At 39.2% G+C, this 27,220-nt stretch overlaps 2 protein-coding genes across 2 annotated transcripts in view; one reads left to right on the top strand and one right to left on the bottom strand.

The window, feature by feature from the left end:
* Nucleotides 1-18,094, top strand: part of RPRD1A (regulation of nuclear pre-mRNA domain containing 1A) — a 45,884-nt gene extending 27,790 nt beyond the window's left edge. Inside the window, exon 7 of the mRNA XM_056330149.1 lies at nucleotides 13,449-18,094. Coding sequence (XP_056186124.1) covers nucleotides 13,449-13,598 — 150 coding nt within the window. The 3' untranslated portion in view covers nucleotides 13,599-18,094. The remainder of the gene's footprint in view (nucleotides 1-13,448) is intronic.
* A 3,299-nt stretch (nucleotides 18,095-21,393) lies between these two features.
* On the bottom strand, nucleotides 21,394-26,849 carry C3H18orf21 (chromosome 3 C18orf21 homolog). The gene is made up of 5 exons (XM_056330152.1): nucleotides 26,680-26,849; nucleotides 26,284-26,306; nucleotides 25,338-25,537; nucleotides 22,004-22,212; nucleotides 21,394-21,586 (listed from the first exon to the last, which is right to left on the bottom strand). The coding sequence occupies exons 1-5, from the start codon at nucleotides 26,757-26,759 to the stop codon at nucleotides 21,433-21,435; spliced, it is 666 nt and encodes a 221-aa protein (XP_056186127.1). The 5' UTR covers nucleotides 26,760-26,849; the 3' UTR covers nucleotides 21,394-21,432.
* Nucleotides 26,850-27,220: the final 371 nt, after the last annotated feature.

Here is a 27,220-nt window from a genome sequence, read left to right as displayed (position 1 = left end):
ATTGAGTGCCATTTCCAGTATAGAAACCCATTATTTGGCATAGGGTGATATTAGATGTAGCCTCTGTAGAGAAAATTAAATTCTGTCTGTGTGTATACCTATTAATTTGCTCTCTTGGCCATAACACAATTACCATGCTTAGCTATGGTATTATCCGAAGATGCAGGAATGGAAAGTCCCTACTTATAATTTTCTTATCTACAGAAGAAATCAGATATTCTTGTTGAGCAATGTTATCTCAAAGCCTTTGTATCTTAAGGCTGAAAGTTGGTGGAATAAAGTGCAAACAGAAATGCAGGTACAAACCTAAAGCAGAAAGTACAGTCGCTACATGCTGGCTTGGTTCTAGGGAACCTGCGTGAACTCTTTCAGACAACACATTCTTCTCAAGAACTAATAAATCCTAATTTCTGGATTTCTTCCTGTGCAATAGTGCTGTCTTACAACACAGGCAGCAGCAAGAAATTTTATGTGACTAGGCTATCCTCCAGAAAGTAGTCTTTAAACCACTTTGGTTTCCTGGTTAGCTTCTCACCTGTAATTTATATGGATTGTCAACGCGCTCTCTTGCTGCAATGCCTGTAAGCAAAAGTTATCCTAATACCATTAAAAATGTCATAGGCTCTTTCTTCTGCAGCTGCTTTGTACTCATGTTCTCAGCATTTCTAGACAGAAGCACCTTGAAACTTTATTTTTTTACCTCCTGGCTGATGGGTGTCTTTGGCCTTGTGTGGAGAGAAGAATCCAAGCCAGTTTTGTAGAACACCAAGATCTTCCTTTATTCCCAATCCACATTCCAGGAGAGCTGTTACACTTAGTGCTAATCCTTGAGTCCTAGAGGAGTGCTGCTTTATTGTTGGGCTAATCGGTTTTACTAAGATTGGACTCCAAAGGATCATGCAGCTGCTTTCAAACCAGCTAGTGGAAAATTGTTGTTTTGATATATATGCAAAACGTAAAATGATTACTAGCATGGGGTTTTTTCAGATCTCACGGTTCAAGATAGAGAAGCTTCCTGTCAGTGCTGACTGGAAACATCTCATTTATTCCATTCGTGTCCTCATGCACAACTTGGCAAATATCCTAGCCCCAGATCCTTGAAGCCATGCTGGATAACAGCCACTGTAGTCAGTGGAAAATTAATGTTCTTTTCATGCAGCATGATCAGAAAACTTGTACAAACTCAGTAGCAGCTGTAAGTTTTAAATTTATACTTCTGTTAAACAGTAAGCAATAATTCCTGGGCTTCTGAGGCTAATTCCATATGTGGGCTGTGGAATTATCTTGATTACTTGAACTTCAGTTTTGGAGTTACCTGTAAGTATTCATTGTCTTCTGTTGTCTGAATAGCTAACATCCAGTTAAGTAATAACTAAAAGAGCAAGAGAGTTTGCAGAAGCTACTTTTAAAAATACCAGAAGTAAAAAAGACTGAGATGTATAATGTAGGTTTTAGCTATCCTCAGTTATAAAATGCTGAGCACAAACTCCAGGTTTGCATTTTTCAATGCAATTGATAAAGGCTTAGCATTTAAATATGTGTTTGTTAATTTAAGAAATCAATTGTATTACATGATTTAAGATTTAGAGCAAATTTATTTTCTGCATGTGAGCCAGTGCCCAAGTTTCAGTAGGAGAAAGTTGCTGAAAAATACTGAATTTCATTAGAGCTCCAGTAAAAACAACACTATCAGTGAAAAATGTAACTAGAGATGAACTGTTGTGAGGAACAGCAGGCAGGCTTGCTGTGCTGTCATGGGAGGGAGCGATACTGCACAAATCTGACAGTTCTGTGAGGTCCAAACTTGCATTAAAACAATTTCAGCAGTAGACGTGTTCTATTCAGCCTGCAAAATGCTTAATGGCAGAAAAGCTTTCTCTTATTCTGCTATATACAGACTTTTTTGTTAAAGCATGTTGCCACTTTTTGACAGCACATGTATGTTTAACAATACTTTTTCTTCCAGTGTTTGAGTACCTAGCATGTTTTTATGCTATGCCATACAGCTTTTGCCATGTTGCATAGTGAACTTTCTTCAAACTTCAGTTGGTCTGGAAACATGCACCCTGCACAGCTGCAGGTTTCAACCTACGTATGAATGACTGTGAGGAGGGGTTTTATTGCTGCTTTTACTTGGCCCCTTTCTCTTGATTCTTGAAAATGTAGCTGTGAGCGTCACTTACGCTGAACGGGGGAAAAGCTTGGTTTTGCAGTTTGTTGTTTTCGGCTGTGAAAGGGGGGACAGTTGTGCTCTTTCAGCACCATTGGGTGCTTGCTCTCTCTCGGTGGAGGCTCCTCTTGCCGTGTTGTTGCAACATCAAGGATGTGCGAGAACTGGCTGGGAGTCGCTGAGGGACTCCTTTGGGCTGCTAAGCCCCTTCAACTTGCAGTGCCTTGCTAGCTTGATTTTTTTCACTCCAGGTGGGTTTACAGGGTACCAATAGAGAAATTACCTTTTGCTTTACAGGGTGAGCCTTATAAAAAAAACAAAACAAAACATTTGAATGCATGGTGACTTCTACAGTCACTCTTTAAGATGGTCTCTGAAGTTGGCAAGTCTTTATGTTTTATTATAAGTCACGATTAAATCATAAATCGTTTACCATAAGTGTACCTTGGGTTTGGTGCTGTTCCCCTCTTAGGTGGGGGAAATGTTGCCCTTTTGCATGATGGTTCCACTGCAGAGTGAAAGCAAAGTGGCATAGCCGAGCCCTCATAGCAGGCTGGAAACATATACCCAGAGGGCATTTATGTTGTTCTTCATAAACACTTTCTTTACCCTGCACATGATCATGTCCAGCAGACCAGAAATCTTAACACACGTGCTGGCAGGCTGGTTTTGCTGTGTCAGCCAGTCGATTCAGCTCTTGCCTGACCTTCAGCTGCAGGCTCAGACCTGCTGGTTTTGTTTTGCTTTAATGCAGTCCCAGTCGTCAAATGCTAGGTGTAGATTTGGTTTATTTTTTCTTTCAAACTTCATGTTTGCAAGAGATCTGGAAGCATGAGCTTATGGACAGACCAGTCTTAACGGTTTACTGAACAAGTAGGGAAGAGATGGACAGGTATCTAAAAAGTTCTTAAATCGCCATACAAGCCATATATATTAAATTTGTATTCCGTTAATATTTGCCACAATGGTAAGCCCTTTTCTGCAGCAAGGGTAGAGTCTCCATGTCTACTTCAGGTCTTGTTTTCTCAGGGAGTTTGAAGCAGCTCACCATCAAAATGAGACATGTAATTATTTTGCCGTTTGGACATGAAATCTGAAAAAAAACCCACATATTTCCCTATTTTCCTGAGGTGGTGTAAGGAAAAACACCACTTCAGAAGATCTCAGGTTCCTATTTTAGCCTGTATAAATGGAAGTAGAGCCTGAGTTTTTCCCTGGAACCTTTGATACAAATTTAAAACAGTCTCAAGTTTGTGAGACTGGATTTTGTACAAATAAGAGAGAAATTCGGAATGTCTGTCATACAACAAAACCAAGGGTAATGTACCTTGTCAACAGGTACCTAAGTGCCTTGCATACTGACATACAAGAAGCCTGTGGCAAAACAGGGAATTTAAGTGATTTACTACTTTGTGTAATTTCTTTTCTTTTCAACACTGGAAACCCAAATAACTAGTTTAGGAAATACGGTAAAGGAACTAATGAAGAAGAGTTTAGAATGGATGAAGAACTGTGTTTAGGTGTTTTATTACTCCCTATTGAATAGTCAGAAATCTCAGAATCTTTATTGGGAATATCTGAAATGCTGTACTTTGCAATGATTCTTCCCTGTGTTCCCCTCATTCCAAAATTACACATTTATTAAAAATTGGGTGAAAATTGAAATAATTTTTTACATTATTTGCATTTTTCCTCTGTAATATATCTACCACGTTAGTCATGATTTAATTTGTAAATATCTTAGCGATAAATTACTTTAACAACATTTATCTTACTATGCTTTCCTGATGACCTGATCTTCCAAGGTCACTTCATCCACAACTGGATAGAAATACAGACCTACAAAACAGAAGACCCCACAGGTGCTCTTAGAGCTTCTATATAAATCAATATAATGATTTTAAAGACCTTTTTTAATGAAATACAGGTGGACTGCATGGATGAAAGATGCTTTAACAAGCTAAGACATTATAAATAGAAATGATTACTAACCTCTGATACATGTTTTCTTTTATCAATAGATCACAGAAAGATGTGCATTAGTGGGGTTATTGCAAACTGTAGGCTTTTGGGAGGAAAATAGTTCATAATGGGAATGAAAACTTCAGGAAAAACACTGTAAATGTCTTTCCTTGTTCTTTTTAATCTTGTTTACTTGTTCTATGTTCTGCTTTCTCTCTAGACTTTTTCTTCTCTAGTTGCTTATGATTTCTGCCCTGACAACCTCTTTTTATTATAAAATAAAACTAGCTATTTGAGCAATTCAGAATTGGGTAAATAATGCCAAAAATGTGTGTGTGTGCCAAATCTCCTGCCTGAAATTGGTTGTTTGATAAAAGACTTTCACATTGTGAATTTTTCTGTAGTTGCTCTGTGCTCTGTATTGGTATTGTTTCCCTTTTGCAAAGCTTCCTCATCATAATATTTTAATGCTAAAGCTTTAGGCTAAGCAATGTTTTTTCAATGATAGAACTTCTATCTATGCACATTGTTAGGAAATTAAGATTCTGCTCCTTTCTTCTTGGCTGTAGAAGTGGTATGGTTGCTTGTTTGCTTCATGCATGGTAGTATTTTCATTGGAGATATTCCCAGAGGACATATGAGGAGCAGTTTCAAGAACGAAGTCAGAATATCTACTACTGCTGTGTAATTCTCCCAGCTTTACCAGTCTCATGCTCCCATCCCCACCGCTGAACAGTGCATTTGAAGTTTCTATTTCACAGTCATGAAAGGAGAGAAAAACAAAATTACCATGCAGCATATCAACAGTTTGTCTTGCACAGATAGTTATTCTCATTGGTCACATAAACTATAGTTACAATTCTCAAGTGATGCTGAGCACTTTCATCTACGATTAAAGCAAATCAGGCTTGTGAGTGGTTATTCTTTGAGCTGTAACTAAATCCTGTTCTTTAGAATCCGTGTCTCTAAAATGGATATTTCAACCTACTTAATGAAATTGTGAGAATGAGTTGACAAGTGTAATATGAAACTGTCTAGCTGATAAAATGTATTAGACTGTACACACATTGGATGACCCCCTGGCATTTCTTGGGTTATTTGAGAACCATTCTTTAGAAATCTCTTTAAGAAATAGTCACATGCTCTTCAGGTAAGACTATTCTGTAATTGTAAGATGATTGTCCTTCACAGCTGTTTCTTCAGGTTGGATAGGAGTCATTTATGAACTGAAAAAATAAAAGACAGAAATATTACTTAAATTAACAAGGTCAACAGCCTGTAGCAGAAAGTTGAGATCTTTTATTTCACTTGAAATATAGCTAATACTCAACCTTAGGTCAATAAAACACTATTTTATTCAAACACCTCTCACTGATTTTCTTTGTGCTCACAGGTGAACACGGCAGTGGCTCTACACTGCGGTTGCAAAAGCTATACACATTAGCCTGCTTTAAGCTCTCTCCTTCTTGGATTTGACTGCCACTAGTACTTAGCCTTGCTATAATAAAGCTGGGTCTCAGGTTTCTACTTTATTTAGATCTGTCTTTGACAAAAGAAAGGGATCTGAAACAATTGTCTCTTGGCTAGCTATAAATAAATCCCCTACCTAGTTACCTGCAGTGTTTCTTTCATTCTCAGATTCACTTTTCATCTTCAAAATAGTTATGTGTAGTCTTGAGTTTATAGAATTTTCATACTCTCAGATATCTGTTTGTCTCTGTTAAATAATGAACATCAAAGTCCATGTTTTTGTGGTTCGACACCCACAGCATTAGCTTTAGAAAGATGAGTTGCACATGTGGAATCTGAAATTGGAACTGAGACTGTTGTAGACCTGCAGGCAAGGGTTGCATGAAATGAGGGATGTGCGTCAGAATAAAACAATTTTTACAGTTCATCTGTTAGGTATAGTAAATATTTGAGCCTGAAGACAACTGTTCTTCAATGCATTGCTTAAGGCATGTTGCTTCTAATAGATCATCAAATTTTTTCATTCATAGATTCCTTTAAAATTAGACCCTGATATGCTTTAATTTGGATTTCCTTCAGATCATTTGTGAATAGGTGAAACTTTTAAGAAGCTATCCCTAAGCCTGCAGCCATTTCTTTTTTAATTGTCTTATTTTCAAAATTGTTCTGCTTTATTGCTTGTAAGTCTGTCTTAACTTGAATGTTTGAGCACAATTTCTCAGAATTGTTCTGAAGTGCCTGATTGCTTGTCATCAGAAGCTCTCAAAAGCTTCATTCTGTCAGCCAAGATTTGAAACTTAAGCATTCAGTGTAAGTTAAGCATCTCTTGGAAGTGTGTAGCTGTGTGTTTATTATAATGGCTAAATTTTCAACCAGATAAAAATGCTGCATCAGATAATAAAACACAAGGAGACCAAATGGAACCTCAAGCAGGCATCTTTCATTGGAGCTGCTGCTAATATCTGCCATCCTGAAATGCTTTAAATTAAATCGTTGTCCTGGAGAGATTCTCTAATGAAATCAATGTCTTTAAATAGTAATTCATTTTATAAATTAATATTAATCACTGTGTACCTTTTAGGATTGAATGGAGGTAAATATAAACTAAGTAAGCCTGGTAATACTCCTGGTAGTTAAGCTTGTAAGTCCCTGTTTTCTTTAATTTCTCTAAGCTTTGACCAACTTTTTGCCCACAAAATCTTCAAGAATAAAACTAAGGACAAGTTTGTAATAAAACACTCTTAAAAAATGACCTTTTCTTTGAAATTACATAACCAGAATGGGCTGAAGAAAACTTCTGCAATTGCAACTGTATGCAGTTGTTCTCTAAGCTCATCGTGGGGCAAGCACCTGACATGAAAGCAGAGAACTTCCATGGGTGGGTTGTCCATGGCTCTAGTGAGGCTTAACTAATGGGGAGGTGGAAGCTGATAGGTTTGAATGCAAAACTTGGACAAGTTCCACTGGAACTTGGCACCAAAAGCTGCAGAGATTAAGAAGGGATCCAGGACTAGACATTACAGTGAAGAATGGATAGGAGATCAGGTGGCTGAGAAGAAAGGGAGTGACCAGCCATAAAAGCATAATGTCATGTAGGACTGAAATGGGAGGAACTGGAATTCCTTTGGACTAAAAGAATGGAAGCAAAAACTGGTATGAGGTGGTAGATCTGATGGAGATATTATATAGACAGAGAACAAGGACAGACTGAGTACAGGACTAGGGAGAAATAGGTGGAACTGGAACCAGATGTAGCCAAAACTATAGAGAAAGTGGTAAGTGCAGACAAGGATTAGAGAGGGAGGAATTCGCATATGGAGCCAGAAAGGAAGGAAATTTGAACCAGTTGTGAGTGTTTGTATTACATGCGAATGCAGTCATGACAGGAGTCTTGAGAGGCATGGAACAGCCTTGCTGGACAAAGGTGGGTTCTAGGAACAGTGTTCAAGGAATGAAGATGCAGACCAGGAGTCAAGACTGGGGTGAACAGGATTTGAGACCCAGGTTTAGGCTGGAAGGAGCTGGGTTTTCAAGGAATTGGGTTTTCAAGGAATGGGACAAATGTGACCACTGTGAAGGACTTCACATTTCTGATAATCACCCTTCCGATGGGAAATGACTTGGTAAAATGCTTTGTTCCTATTTACTACTGCTGATTTGAAGATCTACAGTGTATTTTTGTTTGTGCAACAGCAAAGTAGTTGGTGGTGGATAAAGTCATTTAATCAAGCTTTTTTCAGGTGATCACTCATTTAGTCTGTGCATTTCAAACTTCCGAAGTCATTGGTTCCTGTTACTTCATTTGCAGACAAGCTGAGGAGTCTCTTAAGTTTTTAACTTAATTTGGAAAATTTGCTTTGAAGCATTAAGTTCTTGGTAATTTTAAGTAGTAAGAAAAATGGGATACTCAAGAGAATGCATTTCATTTTGATCTGTCAGCTCGAAGTTTTCTGAAGAATAAACTGCATTTTGCAACAGTAAAGTATGCCATTAGAAAACCTATGAGAAGATTAGTAATCTGTGTACAGAGTAATGCATAAAGTAAGTAATGCTCGGTGCAATGCATAGAACAATACGGAATAAACAAAGCAGTCACTAGGTAGGTGCTCATTGCTTCAGTGCTATTTATTTTGCTCTAAATGTCGTAAGACCTAATGGAAAACTGATAGATTCTAACACACCGAGAAGCTGAAGCTTTCTTCCAAAAATCTAGTTTCTAGTTAACCAAAAGGTATAATGGAATGTTAGCCAAGTCAGTCCTTTCCTGAGCTTGTCATAACTGTCCTTGATTTTTCAACCTTGTGTGAAGCATATAGATGTGTTCAGACTGTTCAGTGTCTTAAATAAAAGTTATTTCAAGGTTTTGTTCATCCTTAACACCAGTAAATAGGTTGAGCCTTTAGTCATACTGGTGAAGAACATGAGCCATGCTAAATTTCTAAAGGCAGTAAAAAATTTAACCCTACTTACCTGTTTTCCAGAGTGATAGTGAGGCTCATCTGACTCCTTCAAGTCTAGTTGTCAGTCTTCCTTGCAGAAAAATACCTAGACTGGGTGAGGCATGAGATTTCAGCAAGGTGGAGTCTGTAAACAAATAAGGTGTTTCTGAACTTCAGAGTCTAGATATCAGGGTATCACATGCTATTTACCTTCATCTCAGCCTCTGGGGATTTCTGGTGGTTTCTTGTGCTGTTGGACAGAGCACATGAGAAGCCTTCGCTCTGTGACACAGCTCGAACATCTGCACCTGAAACTGGAAGGTTGGCACAGACCTAGAAAGTCAGAGATCTCAGTTGTAAATACGATGATGTACATAGAGGCCATGGATGTTGGTGTACACACATGACCTTAACACTTGAAAAGCCTTTTAAGCCTTTTGGGTTTTGTTTTTTCTGTATTGAGAGTACTGATTTCCACCTTAACTTCCTTTCTGTAGCTAACGGGTACAGATTAAATATTTGTGTTTTCTGCAAACCTTTTATTCTTGCTTCAGAATCAGACTTTGTTTCTTTCATTTGGCTATACATTTTCAGCCATCAATATTTTGATGCATGCGATAGCCTTAGTGATCAGATGAGGATTCAAAGTCATATTCATATTGCAAAGGGAAAGCATATCCATGAAGTACCAAGTTGTTTCAGCTGTAGCACCACTCTAGGGTAATTGCAGAAACTCTGTATTATTTCAGCCTATTTCAGCTGGAAGGGAAAATATTCTCTGCAGTGCACAGCCAGTTTGGCCTGCCCACGTTTTTGTTATTCATTATGATCGTAGTGTCTAATCAAAAATTATTTGGCTTTTTTGCCTGGTACTTATTTGATAGAGAATTACTATTAATCTAGGTGTGGAATCCATGGAATCCATATATTACTAGCATTTTTTTTTTCACAAAATATCCATATTCTACACTGTCAAGTAATGGAAACTGTAGTAATCAGTGGGATTCTAATGCGCAAAATAAGTTCTTCTAATTATCTCATAAACCTACTATTATGACTGGAATTACAAGAATTATTGCTTGAAAGTAGTGTTATCTTAGACTGCTGAAGAAATTGAAGAGATTTTAATTCCATACATCAGGTTGCCCGTAGATCCCAAGAGTAAGGTTCCCCATAGGCAGCAAGCAATGCAAATTATGCTCAGTGTAGCAAAAGAAAACACGATACTTCTGCCTGTCCTTCACTGTTTGAAGTAAATAGCTTGAATCTTGTCTCATTTACGCAGGGATAATTTCAAGTATATGTTAGAATCAACAAAATGAAATTTAAATTCTCCATGAGGATTTCTGCAGCTAGAAGTGTCAACTGTATGGTTAAATTGTTACTGGGTTATATAATATACAGTATTTCTAATGGAGTGACAATATCAGAAATAACACCTAGATATCTCCATTCCCACTTCTTGGCTTTAAGTCACACTTTGTAGGTACGTGTGCATGCTATTATTTTAAAATAATAAAGGGTGTACATACGAGTATTGTTGATAAAGAGTACTTGATACTTGTATTCCAGCAGTCCAGGGCTACTTAGGTAATGCCAAGACTGTGTTAGCAGACTTAAAAATATATAAGCAAACCCTTTCAGAAGTGACTAGTGATTTTAAATAGAACCAAACTGTGAAAAGCAGCCCCTTTGAAAGTACTTCAAAACTGCTAAGTCACTGTACCTGAAAATCGGCCCTCTTTTGAACTTGCTCACCAGTCATGACAACTAGATATTTTCAGCGATTTCTAGAATGATTTTGAGAGCGTCATGGAAAATGAGGTGCTCTGGATAGGTGAATAATGTTTCTACTTGTGGGGGAGGATTATAATGAATATTGACCCTGTAGTTGCAGATCTCATATATGCTTTGGATTACCAAAATCATATTTAAATGGCATTCTGTAGCCTCTACTGCATCAATAATATAATGAACTATAAAACTTTATGTAATTTTTTATTTGGTTCTATAGTAAAAACCTTAAGCAAACTTTCTCAGAGGTCTCCCTTTCTGAGAAGCAGGGAGCAAATGTTGACTCCCTGAGAGTGTGCTTTATCCTAAAGTATTGGTGAGAGGAAGAAGGCTGTGTCATATGGGAGACTGAATTTATGAGAGTATTTTCCTTAGTGAGAAAAAGGAACCTACTGTCAGTAATATTGATCAAGCTGATATTCACTAGGCAACAAGTCTCAGGCAAAATTTATATGGAAAATGCTGTATGTCAGAAATGTGATGTTATTATGGAAATGCTTTATTGTCAGCTAAAGGGAATTTTAATGGAGTCAAGCAACTGGCAGTCTAGTGCAAGACAACATTTCAGGTTTTGGAGTAAAGTCTTGAGAGAATAAAGCTGCTAAGTGTGATCTGCACGCATTTGCCTAGCATCACGCTTTGAGCTAACAAAGTGATACCCATTTTCTGCTTCGCATTCTTCATTGACAGAGAATGAATTTTCTCACGATTCAGCTGAATCAAACACCATTTGCAAGAATTAACTGCTGGAGTGATTTTATCATTAATTTCTTTTACTGACTTTGGGCCTTATGAGTGTTTTGATTCTGCTCACAGTTCTGCTCATCCTCTTCTGTCCAGCAGTGCGTCTTTCATGACGGATGCCTGGTCTTTCAGCTTCAAGCTTGCTCAAGGGCCTCATTGCCCAGTGCTCAATCTCCAGCCATCCTGCTTCTGAGAATAGTCATTCTGGTTAATTGCCAAATTGTTTATTTTACTAAACAATGAAACCTATCTTTTCCTCTGACATTAAAATCTGTTCCCTAAAACAATTGTCAGGAGTATATGTCTGCAATCCAGACTAAAATAGATAGTGAAAAAGGGAAGAAGTATTCTTAGTGGGTTTTTACATGCTGACAAAGGACTATGATACATACAGAATCAACTCACTGAGGCCTCTGGATGCTGCTGTAATACTCATTATGAAGCTGTAAAGTATTTGTGGCCTTTGGGCTTTACTGTAAGGCTACAGTATTCAGGATACAGCCCTTCATTTCCACAGCCATGTTCTCAAGTCACTTACACCAGAGAGAACATTTTGGGCAAGTGTGAGCAAGCGACAGTTTTCCTAGGACCAAGGGACCCGCAGTCGTAAGGCTTTTTTGGTGACCTGTATCATAAAAGGAACACTGCTTTGCCCTGTGTGCTGTCCCCAGGCATTTACAGTTCTGCTGACTAGGCATCTGTAGTATTTTCATTGTGTTTAGTATCTCATAAGACTCTGAACTTTATGTAGTATTTAATTTTAAAATAGAAATTATATCATGGAATTGATTATCCTAATTCAAGGACACTTTTTTCTCTTTTTTTATGTAAAAATTTCATTACTACTTTTTTTAGCTATGCATAATAGGGTTTGGACTAGATGATCTCTGGAGGTCCCTTCCAAGCTGACCATTCTGTGATTACCTTCTAATTAAGAATTTAAGTTTTCTTGTGGTTCTCTTACCGTCCTTGGGAAGAAGGCCACGCTGCTGATAATAGTCATGAACTTTGCTTTTATGAGTGTTGGACCTTGTCCAATAATCTTGATCACGCCCCAGGTATTTAACATTTGTACTTCTGTGTTGGGTTCTACTACCAAAAGCTCTTTTCATTGGCCTTCCTTTTTACTCCCTGCTATTAACAGTACAGAAAAATTTTTAAAATTATGTTTAGACCTTGTAAAAAGCTGTTACCTTTTATAGACATTTGCACAGTGGTTTTATACTCGCTGGAACTTTCAAGTGTTTATATTTGGCACTTTTAGAAGATGATGTAGATTTTTTCCCCACTATTATTTAGAAGTGGTTATAATCATGAGATCTTGGTTATCCATGGGCTGATTATCCAAGCTGTAGGTTAACTATGTTTTATTATTTCCAGCCATTCCCAGGCTGCAGCAAAACCTGCAGCTGCACTAGAAAGTCTCTGCATTTGACATGTCAATTACAGTGTAATTTCATGAAGTGCTGCTTTGCCTGCTAACGCTTAGTCTCTTCTGCTCTCCAAAGAAATGTGTTTCCAAGTTTTTGAAATGTTAATATTCCTGTAAATTGTACCCTTATCTTCCTACATTTTGGAGTAACTTTTTTCATTTTATACAAGCTGGTATTCTCTATTATGTCTCGTATTCTTAATAGGTGAGCACTAACTATATTCTAGTGCACTGGTTTACAGTGTTGAATACTTCATTTTGTAAAATGTTTCATGTGAAAAGTGCCTCATAATCATCAAATATATCAATTATGAGAGATGTGAGCTCTATTCCAATACAATGTGAAATTGTAAGTCCGCAATTCAAAAAGTTTCTGAAAATTCGTGGTGAGATCCATAAATGTACTGATGCAATATTTTTTTATTGTAAAAGTTAATGCTAAATACTTAATTGATCAGCTTGGTGGGACTGATCAACAGCTCTGGTTAGGTGGTATTTGGTTGGGTTTTATTCTTTCATCAGCATGAGCTGAAAGTATCTTCTTTGACATCAGTAAGTTTATTGTCCCATACTTTGTGAGTGGTAGCAGAGTATGTGTATCAGTTATCCTTAATTCAATTTCTAAGAATAATGCCTTTCTACTAGTCACATGGAGAAATGTGTGTAGCTGTGTTAACTAGGATTGTCTTCCTTGTTTAGCTTTTATGTACATACAATTCAAAACAGAATAATCCCATAGGTATGCTTCTGAAGCCAGATGCTGAGAAAATGCTAGAGCTGATGCCTCTGCCTCCAAAATACCCCGTTCTCACCTGTTAAAGGATGTTTAGTCATCTAACTTGCAGAAGGAATACTTTCTTTGGGAAACCTCAAGTGCAGTAAGTAGTAGAGATGGTATTAGCAAAAAAGCCTCATGTTGAATTCTTCTGCATTACAGGAGTACAAACGCAAGCTAGCCAGAGTGTCCCAAGTACGGAAAGAACTCAGGTCACGCATCCAGAACCTGCCTGATCTCTCTCGACTTCCCAATGTCACGGGCAGCCACGTACACCTACCATTTGCAGGAGACATCTACAGCGATGATTGATTACAAAAATATCCTTCCATAACCTCTACTTTTCTGTGAAATGAGGGGTAGGTCAGACTGATTGGTACTCTTGTAGTATTATTTTTGTATATTGTTGGAGACTGTCAGTAAAAATACTCTAATAATTTATAAAAAATGGTTTAAAAAGTTGCTTTGTTTACTATTTTATTGGTGAGTGAAGATAAGGGTACATTTATAAAAGTGGCACTGTGTCTATTACATTGAAGAATGGATAATTATCTTATCTTTTGTAAAGATTTTAGTTGGGTGCCCTGTAAAAAAACATGCTAAGATTTTTCTTATGTACCCTGTATTAAATGTAGATCAACATATATTCAACACATACTTCTAACTCGAGACATTTCAGTTGCTAGTGAGGGAGTGAAATGTGGAAATCACAAGCTTATGCTTGCAAGAAGGTTGATGCAATTTAATGCAAAATTAAAAATTATCTTCCTGTCGCATTAACATTTAAATTGCCCACTCCCAAAACAAGTCAGGTGGGTTTTTTTGAAGTAAATGTTAGTAATTAATTTTGTATTGGAAGATATAAACCACGTTACACTGAGCAGATCTTTTAATAACTCAAAACATTGCAATATTCCAGTATCATTTAAAAGTTAGCATAGGAAACTATACAGTCGACCAGTTTAATTATGTTTCAAAAATTTAACTTTCTTGTTACAGCTGCTTAATTTCTAAATTGAGGGACCATTCATTTGTACTCTAATCCCTTTCTGGAACCTCTGTCTCCATCTAAAAAGGTTAATCCCAGAAATGTGAAGCCATTTTACAACTTTAATTAAATTGAAAGGTCATTCTCAAAACTGTCCCAATTGTTAAATTCCCTTTATTAAAATTTGACAATGCTATGTACCATCCATATATGCAGCAACAGGATGATACAGCCATGCTGTACATGCTCTTCCACTGAGAAACCCCAGAGGCGAGCATGGGCTTCCAGCCCCCCACCTCGACCTGCTCTGGCAAACATTTCTAGATCTTGATCATTTTTCCTCACAGTGCAGGAGGAGACAGTTCAGGCCTACATATAAGTCAAACAGTGGAAAATTATTGCCAAGTGTCTGTTTATAAAAATGTCCTTTGCATGGAACAAACGTGGTATTTGTCTACAGGTCGCTAGCTGAAGTTGAGAAAAGTCCTTTTTACCATATTATGCTCCAGCTTTTAAGTTCACCTAAAAACTTAAAGATACAGGCATCTAGCAGTTTGCCAGGAAGTTTAGGCTTTTCAGTCAATTGGAATGAGGCACGTAACTGTTGAGTGATTTAAAAGATACCTACCTGTACCTTTGGCATTTAGGTGACCTTAAAAACCTGGGCTACAATTGTTTGAGTCGGATATATCATCGGAGTATTTAATGATTGCATTTTGCTCCTGGGTTTGCACTTGTCAGTTTTGGGGTTTTTTTTTTACATCAGTTAAGTACACAGTTTACAAGTTTAATGCTCCTCACATGAAAGCACATTTTTTTTTGGAAAATCTGTTCTTCCTTTTCAAAAACCACAATTCAAAACAGTTCTGGAGTGAAATTGTTGGATGGTGATCTGTCACTAGCTACTGACTTCTACAGTGCTAATCACTAGAATACTTGTTGGATGTGAATGGAGAATAACCTTTCTCATTAAAATGGACAGACTTGGACATAAGCACCTCAGTCCAGTTACCTTTTTTCATGGAAGTTGCCATGAATTAGACCTCAGTGAAGTAGAGAAAATCCCCTAAAAGATAAAAATACAAGCTGTTGACATAACGTTCCATAGCATGCAATGTAGAATGCTAATTTCATCAAAAATTTCTGACAGATAGGAATGCTGAACATAGTTCATCACAGCTCACTAGCTGTCCAAAAATTTGTACATTTTGAGTGGCAATTTTCCACTCTGTAGGAAAAAACAGCTAACTATAATGAATCCAGAGGAGTGTTTCTTTAAAGTCTAATATGCAAAATTCAGTAACACTTATTGGCATCCTTTCAGTGTAGGTTCTTGATAAGAAAAGGAATTTTCAGGTACAATTTTAATGTGTAAAATATTTCTGTTCTAGTAGGTTACATTCAGCTCCTGAATTCTTATAGACATGTACGTGCATTACAGCTGCAGTTAAAGCTCAGTCTTGCTAAAGAATAGCACCAAATTTGTGATAAATATTAAACCAGCTTAATCTATTAAGAATTACAGAACCATTTGTAAAACAAGAAGGATAAGTAGTTCATGGTTGAATCCCACCCATGGAAAACTAAATTTGTACCCAGAGGTGATTATAAGTGCAGCAGCATGACTTGTTTAGAGTGCATTGAAGGATCTAAGTCTTGGATACTCAGAACCATAGGGAATTAAGCTTAAACAGTCTTTTGCTACCTTAATTAGAATTGATTATAATAACAAAGTTGAATGCTGAATTTCCTTGATCTCTCAAGAGTATCAAAAATGACACAACACTTACTTCACTAGACTTGTTTTTCTATACATAACTCTTTGTGGTAATGTCGCTTATCTACAGATAATGTGGAACTGATAAAAGAATGAGGAAAAATCTCAACTTCTTCTGGATGTATATAAGTTTTAATTTTGAGAGAGTGCTATTTTCTGGATATATTTTACTTTATTTTACTGTGAAATTGTTTACTTCAAGGAATATTTCATAGCTGGGTTTTTGGAAATGATCCCTCAACTTTGTTTAGAAAAGAGGACTTGCGGTCACTCTTGTGGCAAGTGTCATATATTAGTGGCTCAATGGTACATTGGTTTTTTATTTATATGGGAAAGGCATCAGGTATCAACTAGTTAGAAGATTTATGTTGTAACTGTAATAGTGTAGCAGGAGATAACATGGTATGATACAAACGCAGCCCTGTAGTATCAAAAAATACCTCCAAATCCTCAGGTTCCAAAATTTAACGTACGTACTTCTGATGTCTCAGGAAGAAAAGGGGCTGGGTGGGGGTAGGAAGGGAGCCTAGGAGCTGGAAGGGAGGAGAACACCCCCGGCTGGAAATGAAAAGCAAAACAAATGTCAACTTTTGTCAAAACAGAAGTTAACAGTGTGAAACTGGGCAGCACCATGTTTTAGCTGTAGGTGGGATTAGACAATAGAACTGCTTTGGGGCATTACCACCCTGGGAAAGAAAATGTGTGGGTGTACCCTGCTGGTCTCTTCTAATGTGGTCTGACTCTACTCAAACCAGAATACTCACTCTGCAAAAGGCACAATTATAAAATATCTGAACTTTTTTATCTCATAATAAAAGCCTAGTAATTAGATTATTTGCTTCACTATATTGCACTTTTATTGAACGTTCTCTGAAAAAAGCAAAGAGATTTGCCATGTGAGAATGCTTACCTTGGAGGTCACTGGGACTGCTTGTATATTCTAGCATTTGCAGGCTCAGGCTGTTTTTGCAGAATGTTTTGAAAGATATCAGGAATATTACCCCACTTCTGTGGTCTTAAAAATAAATGTGAAGTCCTTAGTTACAAAAATTACCATTCTTAGAAATTGTGTTTCATTACTCCTTTTGAAAAATAAACTACAGCCTGCAGTGACATTAGCTTGTCTGTTTCACTCCATTAATGTTTGTATTAATATATTAAACTACCCACGTTAATCCCCAGTAACACAACCCAAACCACATGATTATGTATTTTTATCTGAGTAGTCTGAATGTCAAACTGAGAGCTTTCATTATGATAAAATTACATTCCTGTTTACCTGAAACTTAAAAAGACAATGTGTTAGGACTTCCACAGACTAATACTGCTCTCACAAGTCAGTGGTTACTCAGTCTGGTACTTCAATAATGACCCAAAACACATACATAGGATGCAGTAGCCCCCTGTGCAGATGACCGTGGAAGACATGGATAGGCTGGATTGGGCCTCTAGAGAAGAGCTGGATTTCAGCCTTTTCAAATGTGAGCGAATAGATTCACAAGTGTGGGGGGTTTTCAGTGGAAAAATTACTGAAGTAGACAACCAGCACGTCTAAAATTTGATGGTTACATTTATAAATATTTAGGGCGAGCTCTGCTCATTCATGCATATGATCACAGTGACTATTTCTGCAAGTAAAGAAAGCAGACCTAAGTATAGTGTCTGAAGTGGAATTTATTTTTTTTTTTAATGAATGACCAATTTTGCCTCGGCTCCTATTTCAGTGTGTCATTTATCTTGATTAAGTAGTAAATCTCTTCCATCTTGTTATTTAGAAATCTGATTTCATCTTTACAATATTTAAAGTATCCTACTAAGCATGATGTTTTTGTGGGAATTTGCAAAAGTTCAATAGCACTCATTATTTGTTCGCAACAGAAATAGACTCGTTTATTAAAAGCTAACAAGTTTGAAATGTAAAGATGTTTCATTATTGTGCTTTTCTGACAGAACGTGTAATCCTTGTGTAATTTATGTCCTCAGAATAACACCTGTATGTACGCTCTTTCATATTTAATAGAATAAAATGTTGTTGTAAAAACATCTTTGAAATCATTGTGTATTGCTTGCCTATGCAATCGTGTGGTGTGAAATGGCTTTATTGTAAACTGCTCCCTATACTTAGGAAGCAGTATCTTCCAAAATCTCATAGTGAATGCTGGGGAAACGGTCAATACTGATTTTGAAGTTTATTACTCTTCATATTTGTATTTTTTGTGAAAAGTTTAAGTGAGGAAGCAGTGCATTAAAAAGTCTGAGGTCATATGTATAGAATTGTAAATTTCTTAAAAAGAAATATTGTTCATACACCATCTGCTTTGGCCGAAGTTTGCGTTTCTTTAGAGGCCTGGCCAGGGCTGAGGGAACGAGTTGCAATATGCTAGCTTGAGCTTCCCAGTACTTAAAAATGGGAAAATGTTTCTGTTGCATTAAAGGGGAACGGAGTAATTTCACAACAGGCTCAAACTGATATTTTAAAATAAAATGTGCATTAGTTGAGCTGGTTATATTAAGACATACTTTGTATGTGGTGTGATGCTATTACTGTGAATGATGCACATACCATTGCATAAACAGAATGTGCATGAGCTGGGAAATGACTCTCACTGTAGTTCAAGGCCTGTGTGCAGGGGTGTACGCTTAACGGAGAACCTTCTTGGTCTGGCTTTACGAAGTCTGAGTGAAATTCTGGCCTCGCTGAAATCAGCTGGCTGTTTCTTCTCCGTACAGTTGTTCTTCCAGCTCTTCAAACGCACACCAGTAATGCTGCACAGCAGAGGTTTGGCGGGGAGGCTTAGCAATAGTTCGTGTTCCATCGAGTGCAGGAATGTAATATATTCTGAAGGGAGGAGTGCATCACATGCATATATGTATGTGCATATATATATATATATATATATATGGATCTGCTGTGTGTATATGTACCTATATAGCTATATGCATAATTATATATAGATATGTATATACTTGTGGGGTTTTATCTATATGTTTTTCAATATACTGATTCTGTGGAAGTCCAGTAACAGAAAAAGATTGTATTAGAGGCTTAAGAATAATGTAAAACCACTTCAGATATAAGACACCAACGGTATTTCTGCCCAGCATTTGGAAGCACAGTTGTAAAAGAAAAGAATGACACATACTTGAATGATTTTTTCCCTTTCTTCCCACAGTAGAGTCTGATAGCTTGCAATACTGATCCCTTATAACAACACACCTGAACATGTCCAGCAGCTCTGGTAGTCACAAAGATGTTGTTTGGAGCGCAACAAGACTCTGTCTACATTTAACAAATTGCACATTGTAACAGGAATACACCTGGAGCACAGGACGCCCGGAGCTCGATGCCTGCCTATACACTTTTTGGAGATGCATACTTCAGTGCGCTCTCCTGTGATCCAGTGGATGGAACGCCCATTAGCAGTCGCAGCACGCTGGTTGTGCCCTGGATCATGTCTTTTATCCATTAGCTGTAGTTTTATCCAAAAGGACGTGACTCGTACTCTGAGCTCACCGAGCATTGCATAAGAAGCACAGTAAACAGGGACAGCTGGAAGCTCTGCTTCAGAAGCATACCCTTGATTTGATCTAACACATTAATGTTGGTGCCCCTTAAAACATAGCAGACGCCTGTGCTGGTTTCATGTAAGCTTCATAGGAAGCACAGCAGGTGAATACCTAATGTGTGTACTTTAAATACAAAGATTTCTTGCTTTTTCTTGTTTTTCAAATACTTCTGTATAATGCACAACTTCCATCAACAAGATGGAAGTATTTTTCCAGAGGACTTGATCATAAATACAGCAACAACAGCTGAAGTAATGCCAAGTTCTGTACTGGAAAAGGTGAGGTCCGTATTTTGATCAAAGAATGACAGTTAATTTGATCCTACACGTAGGTAAGAAACAAATGGCAGTGAACCTTTCAAAGTTATTGTGCAAGTGTACAGGAGATATAAAAAGGTTACATGCCAGTCTTTTGAGACTGTAAGTAGAATTTGCAAGAAGCTATTCTTCCCTGCCCTGGATTGTTATAAAGTCTGCCAGCTTACTTGGTGGTTCTATTTCTTAAGCGGTGTTCAGAGTCTGAATATACTTAAAGGAAACCATTCATTAGAATACAGAAGAAAAGGGAAATACCTTTAAATCCAAGAATTTAAATGTTTTTAACCGATTCTCTTTTCAGAGGGGAAATCTGAAGCATGATTTGCAGAACTCACTGCAGCCTATATGCAGGGCAGGCTACCAACTCAGTCCTGAATGGTGACTTTCTACTGTTCTTTCTCACCTCTGTGCCGAATTGAACACATAAAATTTGACAGTGGAGACTGCTTTAACCTTTGCAATCTTCTGTTCACATCAAAACACATCGGTGCAACAAGTTCACTACTGTCCAGGGTAAACCTGGTTTTCCAGACTGAAGTCCAGGAAGGAAGGAACTCTGAAACCTTATAAAACCAAAACATTTAATAAAGAGGTTCTCTCCTTAGTAATTTCTGAACAAGACAGAAGTGACCCCTTTTGGTAGCACCCGAGCAACTGGAAATGAACCATCCCCTATTTACGACCCTGCCACTCATAGCAGTAACAAATCAGGGTGCTATTAGCAGGCAGGCATGGAGCTGTCAGTCCATATTGAGGGCATCCCACATCAGAGTACAGTTGTATAAGGTTCTGCATTATCCTCGGACCGGTATCATCTGCAGTCCAAATCACAGAGAGCATTCTTAAGAAAATGAAGCAACTTAATCTGTGATTAAACAGTGATACGCTGTTTACTCTCTCTTGGTACATGAGCACTATTACTTTGTACAAAAGTTACTTCGGTATCTTTGTAAAGGCTGTGCTTAAATTACCACACGTATCAGAAGACAGCAACACCACAGGACACTACATTAGACCCTTGAAAATACCATACCTGCAGAAACTGCTAGTGGAAATGTCTTTGTTTTACTCAAATATGCAAAGTGGGGATGAAATCTTTTAAATTCTGCTGTGATGCATTACCTTAAAAATATGGGAGAGTAAGATGGAACAAACTGTAACCTCCCCTCCCCCAAACTGCTTTCAGGGGTCCGGCGGGACCCACTGATGGATCCAGTATTGCCAGTCTCCTCAAAGGACAGAACCTGTCTTTTAATTCTTGGGCCACTAGAGACTGCAAAACATGTCACGATTCCCAAGCATATCAGACTGGCTATTTTCTCACCTCCCCCTTGCGGACAGTCGGTCCCCTTAGAAACAGAAATTCCTTCTAAAAAATATGGTCTATGCTTTCACACAGTACATGCTGTTAGCTTGAGCTTTAATCACTTTGTAGATTTACTAAAACTGAAGCAATACTTATTGCTGCAATCTTTATTACTTTGAAATAATGTGTAACTAAAGTAAAGTCAAGAAGGTTTTCAAATCTGCCTTCTGGCTTTTCTCTTTTTCTTCTAGGTTAAGCATCCGTTTTAGCTTAGAAAAGTGAAATTTGGAGTTTCGGGGAGTCTTGGAAGCAGAGTTGGTTGTCGCCTGTCCAGATGCATGTGTTCTGAAAAACAAAAGACTCAAATGTCTTAAAGGTGAGGAATAGAATTAACATGACGTAACTATGAAAGTGCACATAAATGTAATTTGAGTGAAAAATTCTAAAAGCAGTATATTTTCAGGTGAAAGTGAGCCGTCAGAAGTATAACTTTGTTATGCAAATTTTAAGCCAGCCATCTCACATTAATGACAAAAATATAATTGGGCATTCTTTGCACACAGTCGCTTTTCATTAGAATCTTTTGATTTTAAGGGTGGCAAAGTTAACACTGATCTCCTTCAGACCACTGAAGAAAAAACCTCCAGTTATCAATTTTAAGTTTATTAAGTGACTGATCCGAAATCCGTACCTGAAGCCCTTGCCCAGCAAGACATAATATACTCAGCAAAATGCCTCTTTAAATAGGACAGAAACAGGTACCTGGGAATTGATGAAGGGCTGTTCCCTTTCGATCCCCACCTACTGCAGCTTACAGGTGTTACTTTATTTGCAGACTGAATTTTTACACCTGGTGTCCTCAGGCTAGATTTAACACTTGGAGTGCCAAAACGTCGTGTCTTTGTAGCCAGAAAATTCCTGTTTTCACCATAATGTCTTGTTGTTTTGTTGCATGAGTTGCAAGTAACCAGCTATGGAGAGAAGAAAGGAAATACCGACCATTCTTTCATTCTTTTCATCCTTACGTGATAAAGCCACCATAAGAATTATCCAAATTATTCTCTAAGTGCCATGACACAAATTAAATATTTGATGAAGAGAAATACGAGATATTAAAAAGCAACATATACTTTACACCTAATATTTGCACTCAGACGTCTTAAGCCAAACACATCCTATGGGTTTCTCTAGAAATTACTCCAGTCCCCTAGAAACTAATTTCAGGAGACCTGTAACACTGAAAGTAACGTTGTACAGTGAAATACAGAAAACAACCCTGTCGAAACAGAAAGATGAAACAGCACCTGAACTGGATATATGATATTCTTGAGTATACGTTAGCAGTATTTCTATTTTGCTAAAAACCATGACATACAGTGTGATCTAAATTCATTAGCATATTCTACCCCCAATTAAGTTATATTACACGCTTTCCAGGGAGCCTTGAAATAAAATATTTAAATCACCAAGCTCTCAAAAACAGTCATCCATAACTAATAACAGCAAGTCTTAGGGAACAAAGAAAAGGCTTTCATTAGTGCGAAAACACTACAATACGAAGGAGGTTCAAAACAAAGCACATTTTCTCTTCTGTTTACTTCAAGGCTGCAGGGAACTTCCAGCAGCACAGTAAGTTGCAGAGGTGCATCAGAACAAATAACGTCAGTCACAGACACCATCAGATATTCCTAATATCCCTACTGCCATGGCAACTACGCTTATTAAGAGACAACTTTTTGAGGCACACAATTACACTGACTGGAAAACACAAGTTATATGCTGTTTCAAGTTAAAAAAACATACTCAAAGAATGTCACAAAAATGTCTAAGCAGGTTTGAAAACATTACACCAAATAATTCTTCATTTCAAAGTGTGTAAAATTACCTAAATTCAGATTGCTTAGAAGTAATTACATTTAGAAATGCCAAAATGAAATATTTTCAGTTGTTTTTACGGTTCTTGACATTATTTTGTCAGCCTAACAAACTAAAAAAGAGAAAGATCATTAACTTATACATCTCATGTATTGATGTATTTTTAGTTTATGTAAATTAAATTCAGATGGGGGAAAAAAAACCAGCATCACATGACAATTTAGCACTCCACGGAATATAAATGGGGGTGAACGCCTCACAATGCAGGAGTTAGTGGATTAATCATAGCACTGCACAGATAGTTTCCATTCCCTGAACTGCACATGCAGGGAACTCCAAAAATTTTAAAAAAGCCCTGAAATAGTTCCTATATGTCTCTTCATAGCACAAGCATTCTCAAATCAAGTTCTACTTGCTAAGAAAGGTATCAAAGGCACAATCTGTCACATTGTTCCTTGGTTTAATTTTCAACCACCCTCAGATTTTCATTTTCAGAAGTGTCTGGTACTAGATTACAGGGATCTACATTGTTAATTTTGAAAGCTGCCAGTACTTAAAATACTTAAGACCAGAAATACTTAAATCATAATCCACAGCACAAATGCAAACAGAACTGAGCGGAACACAAGTGCAGCAAACTGAAATTACATCTCAAGATTAGAATATTGCCCAGAGTTTAAACTGGACCTATTTAAAACTGACTTTTAAACTACTCGTGACTGCACAGTGCATCCTACAAACCTATCCAGCTACACAATAAATCTAAGAACCATCATAATTCTGTAAGACACTGTACCTCAGTTGTCTCAAGAGACAGTTCTTACTGTACACTGAACATTCGTGACCCCAGGAAAATAAAGCAAAGATTCCAGCTTCTCAGATGCCCTTTCTGCTGCTCAACTATGACGTACAGTTTGGAAAGAGCAATAGCAAAGCCGTCTTTCTGGAGCACCTTATTTTGCCCTGACAGCTGAGAACCTCTGTGGTATTTCCTCAGGTTAACTTTGTATTATGGACTCTAATATTTGATTTCATAAATTTTACTCCCCAAAGCAGCAGACTCTCATCTGAGAAAATGCCAAGTGTGCTAGCAACTGCTGGGCCCAACAGGGTGCAGTCTCATTTATTAAAACATCCATTCACATAACCTGTTTTAATAGTAATGCATGCCTTGGCAACACTAGATTAAATGTATACTATATTCTTCAAATAACAGTAATTAGTATAAAATATAGTAATTAAATCTTACATTCCTCAGTAATTTTAGGAAAAACAACCGAAGCCCCAAGAGCAACATTAACTTGTTTAAATCACCTACGTGGTTTAGTTTTGAAAGACTTCCTATAAACAGTAATGTTCAGAGAAATGTAAAAAATCCAATTCATACAGAAGGTAACAATAATCTGATGTAGCCATGACAGTCTACTGAGAGAAATGAAGTAAAGCTTGTTCAGTTGAGCAAATATATTTTTACACAACTGATAAAACTGAAAAATCCTGACAATCTCTCAATCACTCAAGCTATTCTTCAGAGCTGAAAGGAGCACTAAATGTCAAGCTACGCATACTGGCAAAATCAGCCTGACTTCAGCCAACACCACGTTTTGCTTCTTAGGTATGTTTTGCGGTATTCGTAGCAATGGATTTCCAAGGATTCTAATGCGTTTTAGGATCTACCTGGCTGTATTAAGGCTCTGCATCGAGTAGTTGCCTGGCTTTAGCCACATCCATAGGGAAAAAAGGAACAGGCAAAAATCTATCATGCCTGTCATTTTTTGCAAAGCTATGCAAATGATACAGCAGCTGACGGCGGAAATGCCAGAGCTTTGTGGCAGGAAGAACTTATTTAATTTTCAGCAAGATCTTAAGACATCTGCAGAGTCTACCCGGACTGCTGCTAAAGAGATCACAGGGAGGGCAGTGCTGTTTGTGTGGCTTCTCTGCACGTTACGTTGTTCTTTTGGGGGGAAGCTTACCGTTCTCATCATTGCGGTTATGATCTCTCATAGCAGATTAGGATAGATTTTAAATTTAAATTTAAAAATTTTGGTTGTGAACAGAAATTATTCCAGAAGAAAGGAAAAGCTATATGCTCATGAAAAATGAAATGTGTAGGTGTGAGCTCCTCTTCCAAAAGAAAGATTTCCGTATCTTTTTTTATGCCACTGAAAGGTTTCAGGGAATTATCAGGTATTTGGCAGTTCCAAGCAAACATCCTTACCAGAACACTTCTTGACTCTCTGTACTTTTTCAAAAGCTTTGTCTGTTTCATACTAAGTTTATGGTTCTTCGCCTCCTGTTTAAGAATCTTCTCTATCTGTGGAGTCACTTTCATCTTTGGTTTGAGACGCACCCGGCAGCTATCAGGAACCAGGAACTGGAAGCAGTAAGGACATATCCTTTCTAATCCAGATTCCTTATCTACAGGTTAATAAAGGTAAAAGAGTAAAACTTAAATGAAATAATTATGTTTTATAGGCAAACATTAAAAAGATACATTTCTATTTTAACATCGTCTAGGTACATGTTTCAGACAGAACTAGAACACAAGAGGAAGCTGAGCACCAGTATGTGCTCAGCACTCAGCTGAGCACAATTCACGTTAAGTTTATGCACAGCATAAATTCACACACTATGCAATTGTAGGTTTTCCTGAAAGAATGCAATTCCTTCCTAAAAATCTTTAATGATGGAGGCCGACAATTCTGCAAGGAGCTTCGTGCAGGCACACTCTTGTGCCAGCTCAGTGACACCAAATCCTTGTGAAGCTCTTTGTCCATTTTAAGTGCAAGAAAATGACAGCATGGGATGAAGAAATGCTCTGAGTTTAATTTCAGCCCTAATAAGAGAGGGATGCTCTGCAGCTGCCGTTATCACCTCCTGCAGCCAGAGCTGGGCTAGAGCATCTCAGCCCGCCGAGGAAACACCTGGACGCTGCTGCTTAGCAAGTGCGTCACCTCTGCCAGCAGCCCCCGAAGCCCACCCTGGCACTATTCTGTGGGGGCTGGGGAAAACGGAGAAAAAGGGAAAGCCTGCGTCCTTGGGGTTCTCCCCGCAGCCGCCCAGGCCGCCGCTGCGCGCTGCTCCCCGGCCGCAGGAGCCCCGCGGGGCAGCCCCCTCCTCCGCCGCTGCCTCCTGCCGCGGGCAGCGCCCGGGCCCTCACTCGCCTCGGGAGTTGCGGAGCGTCCACCTGCGCGGGAGAAGGGCACAGTGTCACGGCGCGGTGGCACGGCTCGGCGCGGCACAGGGGCACGGCGCGGCTGTGGCACGGCACAGTGGCACGGCACGGTGGCACGGCGCGGCTGTGGCACGGCGCGGCACGGCACGGTGTCACGGCGCGGCACGGCACGGTGTCACGGCGCGACACCCCGCACCGGCCACGCGGCGGCGCGCGGGCAGGGGGCGTGGCCACCCACGCGCGTCACCGCCTCGCTCCCTTCCCCCCCCCCCCTCCTCCAGCCAGCGCGCGCCGTCCCTCGCCGCTCCGCTTCCCCCCCCCCCCCCCCATCCCCATCCCCATCCCCGCCCCGAGGGCCGCCGCCGCCCCGCCGCGGGGCGCTTACAGCAGGAACCGTGCCTGGCCCGGGCAGGCGCCCAGCAGCCCCTCCGCCGCCACCTCCAGAAACCGCCTCTGCCACCCCATGGCCCTCAACGCCCGCCCCGCCGGAAGCCGCTGCCAGCCAGGTCCGGCGGCCGGGGGCGGGGAGGGGAAGGGAGGATGTGCAGTGTTTCGCCGAGGCCCGGCGGCTCCCCGCCGTCGCAGCACGATGGTTCCGGGGTCGGACGGGCCCGCGGCGAAGGGCGCTGGCGGCGAGCGCGGAGGGAACCGGTGGCGTAGCCCTCGTGCCTGGTGGCCTTGCTGTGACCTCCGCGGGCCTGGGGTCCGCTGGGGCTGGCGCCGTTGGGGCGGCAGCAGCGGCCCTGCCCGGCGCCCGGCGCCCCGTGTCCGCCGACACCGACCGCCAGACCCCTCGGGGCGGCCCCCGAGGCCCCGTGTCCCGGAGCACCGGCCGCCGTGCGAAAAGAGTGGTTCTGCAAAGCAGCACGCTCCCACCTTACGGGGAAAATGACATTTCTCGGTCGAGTTGTCACCTGGAAAATGCC

Source organism: Falco biarmicus, chromosome 3 (genome assembly GCF_023638135.1).
Source record: "Falco biarmicus isolate bFalBia1 chromosome 3, bFalBia1.pri, whole genome shotgun sequence".
Lineage (NCBI taxonomy): Eukaryota > Metazoa > Chordata > Aves > Falconiformes > Falconidae > Falco > Falco biarmicus.
Note: the sequence above shows the minus strand (reverse complement) of the source record. Positions and strands in the feature narration are given on the sequence as shown.

Excerpts from the sequence above, each read along its gene's own strand:
- C3H18orf21 (XM_056330152.1), bottom strand. The coding sequence starts at position 26,759 with ATGGGGTGGCAGAGGCGGTTTCTGGAGGTGGCGGCGGAGGGGCTGCTG. Across the intron at positions 22,213-25,337 it reads GAGAGTCAAGAAGTGTTCTG|CTGGTTACTTGCAACTCATG; the intron begins GTAAGGATGTTT and ends TTCTCTCCATAG. Across the intron at positions 21,587-22,003 it reads AGCCCTTCATCAATTCCCAG|AACACATGCATCTGGACAGG; the intron begins GTACCTGTTTCT and ends TTTGTTTTTCAG.